Genomic DNA, 13,753 nt, shown 5'->3' on the forward strand with positions numbered 1-13,753 from the left:
GAACTTGTCAGTGTACTGAAGTCCCTGATGAAAGAAGATAACAGGATTCGTAAATAACCATGATCGTGTTCGGTGACATTACAGTGTCGGTCTAGATGGACTCCATAGGAATTAGACGCTAATGAAGTGCTAATAATAATGTTAATTACCCGCGTCCCCTGATGTGCGCGATACCGGGGTCTAAAATTGCTCGTCAATCAGCTCGTTATTCTTGCAATAATAGGTCATATCCGAACGTTTCCATGATTTCCATACAAAATTATCGGTGTGGTTCTCATTGTTTCGCTGGGAATAACAGTGCTCGAACACATCAGTGGCCAGAGTTAACGAGGTATAACGCTCTGTGCACGCCGTTCAGAATTTTCAACAACGGCTGTCAACGAAAAATACACGCGATCCCCGATAGAAAAATCGATTTTCGTAATTTCTCTTCCTTTTTTCTTTCTTTATTCCTTTTGAAATCTTAATTTCGAACCGTGACCAAGGACGCCCGCATTTATCAGGCTGTTATGAGCGTGTGACTCATGGAGAAAGGATCTGTTGACAGGCTGGACAGCTTAATTGGTTAAAGCAGTCAGGCACGGGTGAAAGAAAAATTCGAGTTCGAATCCCTGCTCGGAAACCCAATTGGTCGGGCCCTCTTCTTTTTACGTAACGTTCCATCAACGTTTGTTTTCGTACGTGACCTATCAGCGACTTCGAAAAATTGACCGTGACTGGGTAAAAATTTTTCCTCGTATGTTGAATTTAAAATTTTGGTCCAAAATATCACTATTTTAAAAAATTTATTTTCTATCGAGGATCCTTTTGTAGTGGAAAAGGATCCTGACATCGAGATTTAGTCTCTTCGAACCTGATACATATCTATAATTTTATTCATTGCGATTGCATAGCATAAACGGCGTTTACATTTAATTAATATTCCGATAATGTGAACCACTGAGCAATATTTCATGCAACTTTAATAGTCACCGACACGTGTACAAATTATCAGTTAGGATTAAAACAGTGAACGCGGAAAAAATGGTAAAAGTGGCAAGAATAGCAATAATGGCGCAAAAATGACAAAAATGACAAAAATGGCAAAAATGGCAAAAATGGCAAAAGTGACAAGAATGGTAATAATGGCAATAATGGCAAAAATGGCAAAAGTGACAAGAATGGCAATAATGGCAAAAATAGCAAAAATAGCAAAAATGGTAAAAATGGCAAAAATGTTAACAACGGTAAAAACGGTAGAATGATAAAAATGGCATAAATGACATAAATGGTAAAAACGGTAAAAATGGGAGAAATGGTGAAGTCTGGTTAAAATAATTCTGCCAAAAATTAGAACAGAACGCTGCACAAATACCCATTGAAGGGAACCCCTTGGCGAATAAAAAAGCGACGGTGAGCGCAATCAGAGAGACGTCTCGGGGAAAGAAATTCCCTCGGAAGTATTCTCGTCTCGCCCACATCCCCGTAAAAGAAACGGGAGGACGAGACGCCAGGATTTGCATGCTCGGAGAGTAAATCATAAGCCAAACAACGCCGCCAGCGGGCCCAAGCGTATTCCTGGCAAAGGGCGAGGCCCTTTAAAACTGATTCATTACCCCGACACGATCCATCCTCTCGCCCCATGCCACCGCGCCCCAAGTACCCCGCGAAAATGTTCCTTAATGGGAAATTATAGCGCGAATGGGCGAGGGAAAGCATCATCTTCATCACGAAGCCCGCATTCCTCGACAAGATGGTGAATGGCGGCGCGCGGTTGGTCACGTAGCGGGAAGGAGCGCGAAGAAGAAGGTGAGGCCGGAATAATAAGCGGAGCTCGTTCCCGCGGCGATGGGGCAGCATCGCGTTTTCGAACGCGATAATTTCCCGGTCGTGGGCCAGCCAGACGCGTCAATAAGCGCTGCACGTTGTTGTACGACGATTAACGATCGATCGGTCGAATCGCGCGTGACCGTGTTCCGGTATAAGGCGCGCCAGTGCGATTCGTTTGGCCGGATGAATTACGATGGCTCCGGCCACGTGGCGATTAATAATCGGAAAGGCGTGCACGTTTTCTGTCTCTGTTACCGTGCGCCGCCAACGATGTATTGTTTGCAATGCGCGAACATGGGTGTACAAGCGTGTACGGCTGGTGTTTAAGACGTTCGTCGCGCCGTGGGAGGCGATGGCCGATCGCTGGTACAGCCGGTTAATTGAATCGCCCGTCATTCCTCCACGATGCTTGATCACCCTTCCGATTCGATCACACCGAGGCTGTAAACGCTTACGTTGCTAATTTCTTCCCATCTTTTCTTACCCCGCGGTCCTTTGTTCTATGCGTTTCACGCTTTGACTGCCGCGCACTTTTCATATGGTACTCGGGGGGCTCCAGGGGGCCACGATAAAGATTTCCATTATTCTTAGGATATAACGATGAATTATCAAACAATATGGCACAGAAAACAAAATGGTGGAAGTTATTAATCCTTTGGAAAGATGAAGATTCCTTCGTTGTGAAGATGCAATTCGAGGCTCTTCTTAGATTTTTATAAGCTCACTTACACTCTTTATGCTAAAATTATAAAAAGAAAATCGAATAGATAGAATAATTTTATTTCGATGTTTTTAATATAATTATCATCACTCGTTATCTAAGTTGTAACATTAAAACAAACGGTGATTGACCGGTGGTCTTCTGTTCAAAGTTCTCTGTTCATTTACGTTGTCAAATTTTCAGAGGATGGTTAGAATTAAAGATTAGTAGCGTTAGACACTAGCATGGGTGACCATCATGGGCCCACTGAGGAGACAAACACCGGTCACTGATGACCACCTAGCTGTCAATGAATTAATCGCGGAGCTGTTGATGTGATAGGTGCAACTGATTGTCAGAATATCGTGGCATTTATAAAAAGATGACAGGAGGATTGATGAATTTGTGGATACGATTCTAACACGATGATCCTAGAATGAATTTTTAACCATTTCAGTCCGATAGACGTTGTAAGACGTCATGCTGCAACATGGCTGCCAGACTGCAGACGTGATACAACGTCCATGGATTTCAAAGCTGTTAGAGAATTAGAAAATTCTTTGTGAACGCAGTCCAATTGTTCTGACGAGTCTTGTCATTTCCTAGAGTAATAGAGAATTTTTCTTTCAATACAATCCCTGCATTATTCTACCCCCTGTGAAGAAACTTAAAAGCTTCTGCCCTTGGCCTGAGATTTTTGTCTACGTAAATCTCAGTTTGGACAGTCCTAAATGTGATTTTGTATTATTATATTTTCTAAATATTCCTGAAACAATACATAAAATATCAAATTTATAATATATAATAACAAACAAAGAAATTTGCATAATGCTGCAAATAGCCTATATGGACAGTTCTGAAAACCGTGTGTTGAGGGTGGTATTTTCTTTTATATAAACAAAAATAAAATTTATGAAATTAATTCAAGACAGGACGTTTGCTACTCTCTTCATAACGCAGGAGTGAAAGGGTTAAAGAAAGCGTTCGGTTTTTTGGTCACCCAAAAATTTCTTTACATATGACAGGATATTTCAAACTTGGCAAATTTAACGAATCATTATGATCGGTTCGGTGATCCTAGTAACACAAATAACACGCTTCGTTGATCGCATGGACAACCGGGTGTGACAAAGCCTAGAATTAGCACAGAGAGAAAAACACGGTGCTGCAAGAACGTGTCATAAGAATATCGCGTGGCAATTTTTCACCGCGCGGCGGCCATACTTTCCGAGCGGCGCATTATAATCGAGCCGATCGTCCACGGTATAGACATTTAGACGAAGGATAGGGGAGCTAAATAGCTTCTCACGTCGTACAGCAACGGATGCATAAATTTGAAAAATTCGCGTTATTACTCGTAGGAAATGCCTGCAAAACGATCGATCTGGAAATTGCAGTCATAAGGGGGCGTCGTCGCCGGTCGTTGGTTCGCGAGGAAAACGAGGGCGCGCTGCCATCGTCACGGAAGAAAAATTCCAGGCCTGCGTTATCCGTCACGTGTCGATTAACCGGAAACTACGGGCTCGCGAATTTTAGGGGCTGTGCGTGCTCCCGGCAGGCGTGGGTGCTCCCCGCGTGAGTCACGTGTTTCCAAATATCGCTACGCAAGGGGTGCGAGGAAGACCGGGGGGTGCCCGGGCGAACCTGAAGGCGCAGGCAGCGCGAGAGACCGATTAAAACCCGGCCATTCAGATGTTACGAGCCGGCGGCCATGAATATCGAATTCTCGTTCCGGCCGGTTGACCTTTTCTCGTGCCTGAATGCTGTCATGGCAGGGTGGGGGCGCTTTTTGTGCGTTTCTTCGTGGTTAAAAGCGGCGCGGGAGACGACGCCGACGTCGGCGATGATCCACGGTTGGCCACTTGCGGATTGCAACGTTCAAAACTGCAGCTCTCGAGGATCCTCGATCCTCCGGGTCTCGTCCCGTGCAGTCGCTTGAATGCCATTGTCAGCGATGAACCCGGGCCACGAGATTGGCTCACAAGGAGAGCGCAGATCCTTAGGGTCATTGATTTAGTTCAAACTCGGCAAGTTTGTAGATCTCGTCATGCACTTTAAGGAAATATACCGTTATAACCGCACCTACTTAATAATTTTTGAAATATTTACGATTAAAATTGTATTACTACCTTAATTACAGATTTATTTCGAATAATTGTCGAGTGACGTTGTGGTCTAACGACGACATCCGAAAATTGCCACGCCGGTATTCGCAATTTAATCCGGTAATTAATAGTTCTTTTTTCAATCTTCTTTTATTTTCTATTAATTTTTCGCCCGTGAAAAGAAATCATTTTAAATTAATTGTAAATAAAATTTCGTAACAAAACAATTTATTTTTTTACGCTTTCTCATGCTGGTATATATTTGACATTTTGTTTTCCAAAAGAATTATTAACAAACAGTAAATGTTCTTGTTTATAATGATAATAATATTCCACTTACATCGGTGTACAAGATGTTGATGTGATTATGCTTTCCCTGCTTCTACAATGAGTACCACTGTTGTAATCAATAATAAATAAATATTTTTTTTATTAAATAATCTTATTTGTAATTTATTTAAAATTATATGTTTTCACTGGAGAAAAATTAATACAGAATAAAAAGTATATGGAGAAGAAAACTATTAATTATGGATGGGATCGAACCCCAAGCCCATTGGGGTAGGAGTCTTCTGTTATCGTTGTTAAGCCACAATGGCACTTGGTAAATATGGATAACTATTCAGAAAAAATTGTAGTTAAGAATAATAAAGCTTTTAACCCTTTGACTACTGTGGATACCTAAAGGCACTTAGAAATCTTGTACTTGTAATACTGAGGGCGCCTAAAGGCACTCAGAAGTCTCTTCTGTTATTAAATTCTAAATATGTACAGTAACAATTTAATGCAGGATACGAAGAAATAAATAACGTTGTTTTAATATAATGGAATATAGTGCTTTTATTATTACTCGAATATACAATAATTTCTCACAAATGCACATCTAACGAAAAGTTTTACCGTTCTTCGTGTGTATCTCAAATGGGATTCCAACCGTATAATATAGCTGGTGTGTTTCAAAGTCTGCCATAGTCAAAGGGTCAAGCATAAACACCTCAAAAACTATCGAGCAATTGCCCCTATAATTATACATTTTCTCGACATTTTCTTGAACTGGATGACTAGATTTCTGCAAAAGTTCGAACCAAATCAACGACCCGAAGGACTCGCGCTCTCCTCGTCAGACCAGTTAAACCGGAAGCCAATGAGAAACGGAAAAAGCACGTCCCGTCGTGCAACCTTTTACTCTTTGAACCCTCTCGAATCCTTCCTACCCGAGACCACGCGTCCGTTTCCGTGATCCTTTCCTTGCGCGCGTCAATCTCGCGCTCGCCACACACGTAGCCGAATGGGAGAGACGTTCTCGCGAAGATGCAACAGCAGCACCGGGTTGAAGCTTATAAATAGCGACGGGAGCGCGTGCGTCGGGGTGCTAGCAGTTAACAAACGGTAAAACTAACACCGCCTCCTACAATAACATTTCGCTCCGGTCACGTGTTTTCCGCGGCCCGACTATTATAAGATACACGACTGTCGTCGTCTCGTGGCCTGGTGCTATTGCCGTTGCACGTTGGCCTTTTCACTCTCGAGTCGTATTCGCTCGTCACGTCGTGTCTGCCCGACTTGCCTCATCACCCCCTTCGTCTGATTTCACTCCGACGTTTCTTCACCGATTCCTCGCCGTTTCTTCGCCGTTTCCTCACGAGAGATACCCGCCGGGGACGCGTATGGCTTGCCAATCGGGACGAGTTCCTTTTCCCTCGAGCTTTAGCGATGGTGGGTGTGTGCGTGTGCAGACAGCAGCGCACCCGTCTGCCCGGGGATCTCTAGCGGAGGATCTAGCCTCGTCGGACGTTGATTTATGCGGCAGCCACCTGAACCCGCGCCCTTCGTGTTCGTTAGGGTCGCAGACGGTCGCGTCTTTCGGCGGCCTCTTAACGAATCGGGATTCGTCGGGTGGTTATGCAAATACGAGCACACACCGGTTCGCCCGATCGACTCGAACCGTTTGCGTTATATAATGTTATGCTAGTTCCAGCGGCCCCTGTCTTTTTTCTCCTCACCGCCGGAACCATTTCGTCGGCTTTAATTAGGACCATCGTAAGCGGCTCGGAGATCGAACACGTTTTTGTTCGGCCTTGTTCCAACGAGGATCCACGCGGGGTTGATGACGGGGTGAGATAGGCGTAGCGCGGGGGAGGATCACGGTTTTTGTTCTATTGTGGTTCGTGTGTGGCTCGCGAGGCTTGATTTGTTTTTGCCCGCTCGTGCTTTTGCTCCTTTTCCTACATCCCCGTGGGCTTCCTGTGGATTTTTGCCTGATTTATGTTCCTCGTTGCCGAGTCTCGAAACGCGTGGCTCCCTTTTTCGCTTTCCCATTTAATTTTCAGCGAGTTAACTACTCGGGAACGAAGCGTGGTTCCTCCGTTTCTTTCCACGTGGTCGGAACTTCGCGTTAATTAAAGTCGACGTGTACTAAAACGATGTTAACCCTGGGATACCGGTGTAACGTATGCCAGAATATCTCATACGTAGATAGGCGACTAATTACAGCGTTACGATGAAGGTAATTTTGTATATAATTATGTAGTTATCTGATAATATAATTAGGAATAATTGGATAATGCAATTGCTTAGAAATGGGTATATATAATTACAGTCTAGCCTAATAAAAGTCAACATTAATTTTCCTAAAAGTGGTTACATGCTTGCAGTAATTGAGGAAACAAAAAGTCTGAAACCAATCATTTTGACCGGTTTGATAGTTACTCTATACTGATTGAAAAGTAGTGGATCCTGATCTTCGACGCAGCCACGAAATATTTTCTGGGGGGCTCGATGATCACTTTTACTCGATTTTTAGTATTTATTTATTTTATAAAGACGGACAGAAGCTTCTGATTTTTAGAAAAATTGAGAAACACTGTTCCTCTTCAGTCTATAAATATCAGGACACTTGTTAGTCTCGTAGAAAACATGGTAATTGACACAGATTATTGTAGAATCGACTAAACAATCGAAATCTCGTTATTTGTACGAGATAACGACGGAAGAGTTACAAAAAGATTGCTTCGAACACGTGCTTCGACTGGGCTTTTGGATAGAACGAAACCGATAAGTCAATCGATAAGTTGGTCATTTCTGGAGCATAGTTGGAAGTTTATCAATACGCTCCAATTACGAGTATGAATTGGGAGACAACAACAGTATTCGAGGAAACGCGACTGCAGAGAGATTGAAAGATAACGGTGCGTTAACGTCCATCCATTAACCTAATTGATACGCATACATCGTATGCGCCAGCTAGAACATTTCGTGTTTGGCTAGCGCCAGTGACACACGCGTTAGCGAGCAACGTGTTAAAACACGCGACGACGCGAAAAATATCGCGAATTATTCCGGAATATTTTCCCACTTACTTACCGTATGTTAGTCGAACGAGTCCCGGGTGTCTAATTCCCGTAAGACGTAAAAGATCATCCGAAATCCGACTATTCTGACCGTATGACATGTCTTTGTGGAAGCATCGCCGGAAAATTTCATTAACACATTGTGTGCCGCATAAAAATTTTTAAGACATAAGCCAGGGACCATGCGTTTTGACAAGACAGTGTATTGATATGTAAGATAATCTAAGATAATCACAGATGGCGCGCGAAAAATGAGAAAACTGGTGAGCGGTAACAGTCTGTGGCAATCATCATTCTGACTCATGCCACTAGATGGATTCCGACTTGAAGGAGGTTGGAGAACTTTCTCGCAAGTTCTCGGAAAACCTCCAATTCGTACATATGTATAATTTCCCGATCTAAGGCAGGGCCTGCTAGGTAGCCTTACTGATGAGTCTCACCTGATCTAGCAGGCCCAGGACGAAACGCATCCCTCCATTTTCCTTTCATCCCTGCTAGTACTACTGTCATATAAAGATACCTGCGATCAGTCGAGGTCAATAACCGTGAGGGTGTTGGCAATTGACAACAACTCACACAAACTCAATTTCCTGTCAAAGAAGTATTTTGAAAAATTCGATAAATATGAGAAGATTTTCACGATCAATTGAGTCTTGACGACTAATAAACTGACGAAACGACGTTTTCTGTTGCAGGCCGGAGTGATGCGACCCACACAGGCGTAAGCGAAATCAAGCTACGAAAATGGGATTCGTTCGACGGACGAAGCTGCTTCCGAGCCGAACGATGGCGTCCCTATTGCCGTTGCTGCTGCTCGCAGTATTATCGAACGCGCGATTAGAATCAGCAATCAGTCCAGTGAGTAACGTGGGCTCGGTATCGAGCGGTTCTTCGTCGTCCTCTTCTTCCGCCTCCTCGTCGTCGATGGTGGGCGTCGTGCCTGGCAGTGGCTCCGCTTCCGGCAGCATGGTAGGGTCTGGAAACAGCGTGGTCGGGGGTGGCAGTAGCGGCGTTGGGCACTCGTCGCTAGGTGGCGGGACGGTGAATGGGAACGGCAGATGCGAGGAGATCACGATCCCGATGTGTCGAGGAATCGGGTACAATCTGACAGCCATGCCGAACGAGTTGAATCACGACAACCAGGAAGAGGCCGGTCTAGAGGTGCACCAGTTCTGGCCGTTGGTGGAGATCAAGTGTTCGCCGGATCTGAAGTTCTTCCTGTGCTCCATGTACACTCCGATATGCTTGCCCGAGTACACGAAACCTCTGCCAGCTTGTAGGAGCGTTTGCGAGAGAGCACGAGCCGGTTGCGCGCCGTTGATGCAGCAGTACGGATTCTCCTGGCCAGAGAGAATGGCCTGCGAGAGACTACCGACTCACGGAGACCCGGAGAACCTGTGCATGGAACAGGACAATCATACCAGCAGCACCGGATATGGGTCCGGGAACGGAGGAGCAGCGAGCAGCGCCCCTCTGCCAGCAGCGCCACCGCGTCCAACTAGGCCGTCGAAGACGACCCAACCACCGCGGTGCAAGCCAGGCAAAAATCAAAAAAACTGCCAACATCCCCCGGGGGAAAGGGCGAGGGATTGCGCGTGCCGCTGCAGGGCACCCCTCGTACCCCTGGGGGCGGGGGGCACGGTCATTCCGGGACCGATAAGCGGCAGCAGCACCGGCAACATAGGCAACGGGGCTGGTCTGGCAGGCATGGCCGTAAGTGGGGTCATACCGGCGCCACCGATAAGCATCGCTCGGAGCATCATCCAGGACATTGCCGGAGTACCGAACTGCGCTCTCCCGTGCCACGGGGCGTTTCTCACCCCAGAAGAGCGCGAGTTCGCGGCCGTGTGGCTGGCTCTGTGGAGCGGCCTGTGCGCCGCAAGCACGCTCGTGACCGTCACCACGTTTCTGATCGACACCCAGCGCTTCAAGTATCCTGAGAGACCGATAGTGTTCCTGTCAGCTTGCTACTTCGCCGTGTCGGTCGGCTACCTGTCCAGGAGCGTGTTCGGCCACGAGGAGATAGCCTGCGACGGACTGGCACTGAAGTCCAGGGCACAGGGCCCGGAAGCTTGCGTCGCCGTCTTCCTCATGATCTACTTCTTCGGAATGGCGTCGTCGGTCTGGTGGGTGATCCTCGCGTTCACGTGGTTCCTGGCAGCGGGTCTGAAATGGGGCAACGAGGCGATAGCCTCGTACTCGCAGTACTTCCATCTAGCGGCCTGGCTAGCACCAGCGGTCCAGACGTTCTCGGCGTACCTGGCCGGGGGAGTGGCAGGGGATCCAGTGGCAGGAGTCTGTACGGTAGCCCCGGAAGGAGTACGGTCGTTCATTCTGGTACCCTTGTTCGTGTACCTTCTGCTGGGAACGAGCTTCCTTCTGGCAGGATTCGTGAGCCTGTTCAGGATCCGTTCGGTGATAAAACGACAGCCGGGAGCGAAGGCGGACAAACTGGAGAAACTGATGATACGCATCGGCGTGTTCAGCGTTCTGTACACGCTACCAGCCGGAGTAGTGTTGGCCTGTCACATGTACGAGACGACGTTACGAAACGAGTGGCTCGGTTCGCTGGCATGCCCCTGTCGACCAAGAGCAAGACCTCTCTACTCCGTCCTGATGCTCAAGTACTTTATGGCGCTCGCGGTAGGCATCACGTCAGGCGTGTGGATCTGGAGCGGCAAAACCGTCGACTCGTGGAAACGTCTATGGAGGCGTTTGTTCAGCGGCGGGAGCGCAGGCGGCGGTCACGGAGGCGGTGGCGCCGGTATGGTAGCAGGCGTGACAGGCGTCAGCGGAGGCATCGGCAGCACCAGCATCAAGGGCGTCGTCGGACGTGTCGGAGTGCCGTATCCACCAGCACCGGGCCCCGGCAGCGCTTTACTTCCACCTGGCAGCGTGGCCAGCGCGTCTCAGCATCATCTTCATCATCACGTCCTCAAGCAACCCCCTCTGTCGCACGTATGACGTCACCAGTCGGCGGGGGGCGATATGAACACCGCTGGCTGCGAGCCGCAGCAACAGCAACAGCAACAGTCGGTGCAACAGGAGAGGCCTTCCGCCCTTAGTAACTACGGGCCCATTTAGCCCTTCGCCTCGGCCTCGCGCAGGCACACGCCGCATACGGCGCCGCACACGGCGCCACACACGCCACACTCGGCGGCTACCATATACTCGAGGAGGTCGTTGGCGTCCACGGGCCCCCTCACGCCAGCTCACGGACTCGCACCCTCGTACACCCAGGCCACCGAAGTATGAATCGATTTTCGATAGCAACTTTGTCACCGTTCTTAACAGTATGCCGAAATGAAAGAGGAGAAAGGGGGTCGTCGAGGGTGTATGCGTTTCTCGGTACCACCGACGTGTGGCGCTTCACGACGCGTCGAACAGCGTCGATGACTCGCGACGGTGCTTCTCGATTACCCGATATACGTATTAGCCCGTACGTGTCTTTTCCGCCGGTCTCGAGCCGCTTCTTTTCTATTTCTACGTCATTTTTAACCCGTGTACACGTAGGCTAACGATCCTTTTTACCAATCTCGTGAATTTAGCGCTGAAATTTCTGTAATTGGTGAGACGCGTAGCGCGAACGCGGTTCGAATTCTACCACCGGAGCAGTCGGTATATATATATATATATGGTATACTTGGACCCTCGACGCGGCGACACCAGAGGGCGACGGTGCGCAACATGGCGCTCGAGACCGGCCGGTGTAGTGAGATTGTGACGTTAGTGCGTGGATCGAATGTGGTTTAACGAGTGAGTGAATCGAGCGAATGGGACGCGTGACAGAAATTCTCTCTTATTCGTATCTATCTGTACTCTTTCTTACTTATATACCGTAGCGGAGCTCGTACAGTCCGCATGTCCGTCTAACGTGTATCGTCTCGTCTATTTATCTAACCTAGCCATAACAGAAGTATAGGTGTAAAACACGGACTTTTAGATGTCGTTACTTAAGGATTACGGCGGTGGTCCGGCATTCCGCGTCGCGTGTTTTTGTAATTTCATACGATTTAGTCGCTAGTCGAACGGTCGAAGCGAACGTGTGTCGGTGCGGGAGAGGAGGGGATCGACTGATCATCTCGACCAATGAAAGTACTCCGTAGAGCCACGAATACAGGCTCACCGCCGGCGATCGTATGAAGTGCGACGTGCAAGTGTATAGCGCAGACGTATAAGGGAAGGAAGGAAAGGTGGAGAACGAAAGGTAACTGTAAATATTATTCTTAGATGTTAGGTAAACTGCTGTAAATATAAAAGAGAAATGGTGAGAGAACGATCATCAGAGAACGATTTATCGGTCGACACGAATTTAATACGATGTACAGACGCGAGCATGCGCAGTCGCGACGGTGACGCGTTCCTTTTTGCGCATTTATCCGTGAACCTCTGAATTCGTTTCGTATCCTTCGAAGAGAGTTTCGATGGCCGATGAAACGAGTCTCTTGTCAAACGTTTGGTGCAATGAGTAATGGGTATCGAATAACAATTGGAATACCGTAAAAAGAAGCTTCGAAGGGAGCTGCTAGTCTTGCCGCGGGCGAAGGAACGCGTCGATCGAAGCGTAAATGCGTCGAGAAAAGAAAACGAAACGTGTGTTTACGGTATGTATACACGTATACATACGTCGAAGCACGATTTCGGGTGTCGAACGCGACTTTTTTACTGCCGAACGGAGCCCCCCCCCCCCCTCAACCTTTACCGTTTTATATATATTTTTATATATGTATATGATATATATATACACACACACACACGTTTTAAACGTAGCAGCAAAAAACAGGAGTGCAGAGGTAACACGATTCCAAATGACACTTGTTTTTTTGTACCTTGCACGGCTTTCCGTCTCTAGCAGGGACTCCAGCCGTGTGTACACGCACACGCATACCACCGAGGCACACACACGCTCACACGTACACAACCATTCGTACATACTCGCACGTCGTAGAGAAAAGGACGAGAAAATGTTCTGTGTAACCCGAGAGTAAATCGTAGGTAAAAGGATGAAGAAAAAGAAAAAAAAAAAAATATCCAGGCAATTCATATACACACACGTTCGCGTGTTTTCTGTGTCCGCGCAATAGGCAAGTAGCTGTTGACAGAGTGCGAAATCGGATAAACGAGGAAATCGTTAAGTACGTAAATATATATATTACAGATACATTATAAATATAAATATAAATATATAAATAAATATATATAAATATATATATATATATATATGATCGTAGAAGCGTGCGCGGGACCTCGGCGCGAGGGCGCGCGCGCTTCCGCGACGCGATGTCGATATCTCACAATTTTTCTAATCGCTGGAGGGAGAAAGGGGAGGATTGGAAGGAAAAGTACGATTCCCGAGAGTATAGGTCTCTTATCGGTGCTCCCTTTCACGGGACATGTCCAAGGTCGAGTCGCGTGCGATCGCGTGGTCGAGGATTCCTTCGACGCGACGAATAGCGAGCGAGAGAGAAACATCTCGGTTATGTACTTTTTCTGTCCCCCGCGCCAGCGTTGGCGTTTCTTTAGCCGTGGCCGTTGAAATTTCGTTGACTCACGCGATCGACCGCGAGATGTCTCGCGAGTGGAGCAGGTGGGAACGCGTGCACGCGGGACGAACACGGGAATGGAATAAGGAACGAAAAAGAAACGGAATGAAACAAAAGGACTGAAAAACGATAACTGCCTCAAGCCACTTAACAAAAAAAGAATAAAACGAAAAAAAACACGACCCGTATCGTATCCCGGACGGGGACCCCTGCCAAACGAAAACGTACACGTGTAATGTTGTAAAG

General features: G+C 47.2%; 1 protein-coding gene across 2 annotated transcripts in view; it reads left to right on the forward strand.

Annotated features, from left to right (window-relative positions):
- The window catches only part of fz2 (frizzled 2), a 106,753-nt gene extending 93,716 nt beyond the window's left edge, over window positions 1–13,037 (forward strand). For both annotated transcript variants that reach the window (XM_017904563.1, XM_017904562.1), the window contains exon 2: window positions 8,660–13,037. In XM_017904563.1, the coding sequence (XP_017760052.1) occupies window positions 8,709–10,928 (2,220 nt within the window). In that variant the 5' untranslated portion in view covers window positions 8,660–8,708 and the 3' untranslated portion in view covers window positions 10,929–13,037. The remainder of the gene's footprint in view (window positions 1–8,659) is intronic.
- Window positions 13,038–13,753: the final 716 nt, after the last annotated feature.

Source organism: Eufriesea mexicana, unplaced genomic scaffold (assembly GCF_001483705.2).
Source record: "Eufriesea mexicana isolate 0111107269 unplaced genomic scaffold, ASM148370v2 scaffold2964, whole genome shotgun sequence".
NCBI lineage: Eukaryota > Metazoa > Arthropoda > Insecta > Hymenoptera > Apidae > Eufriesea > Eufriesea mexicana.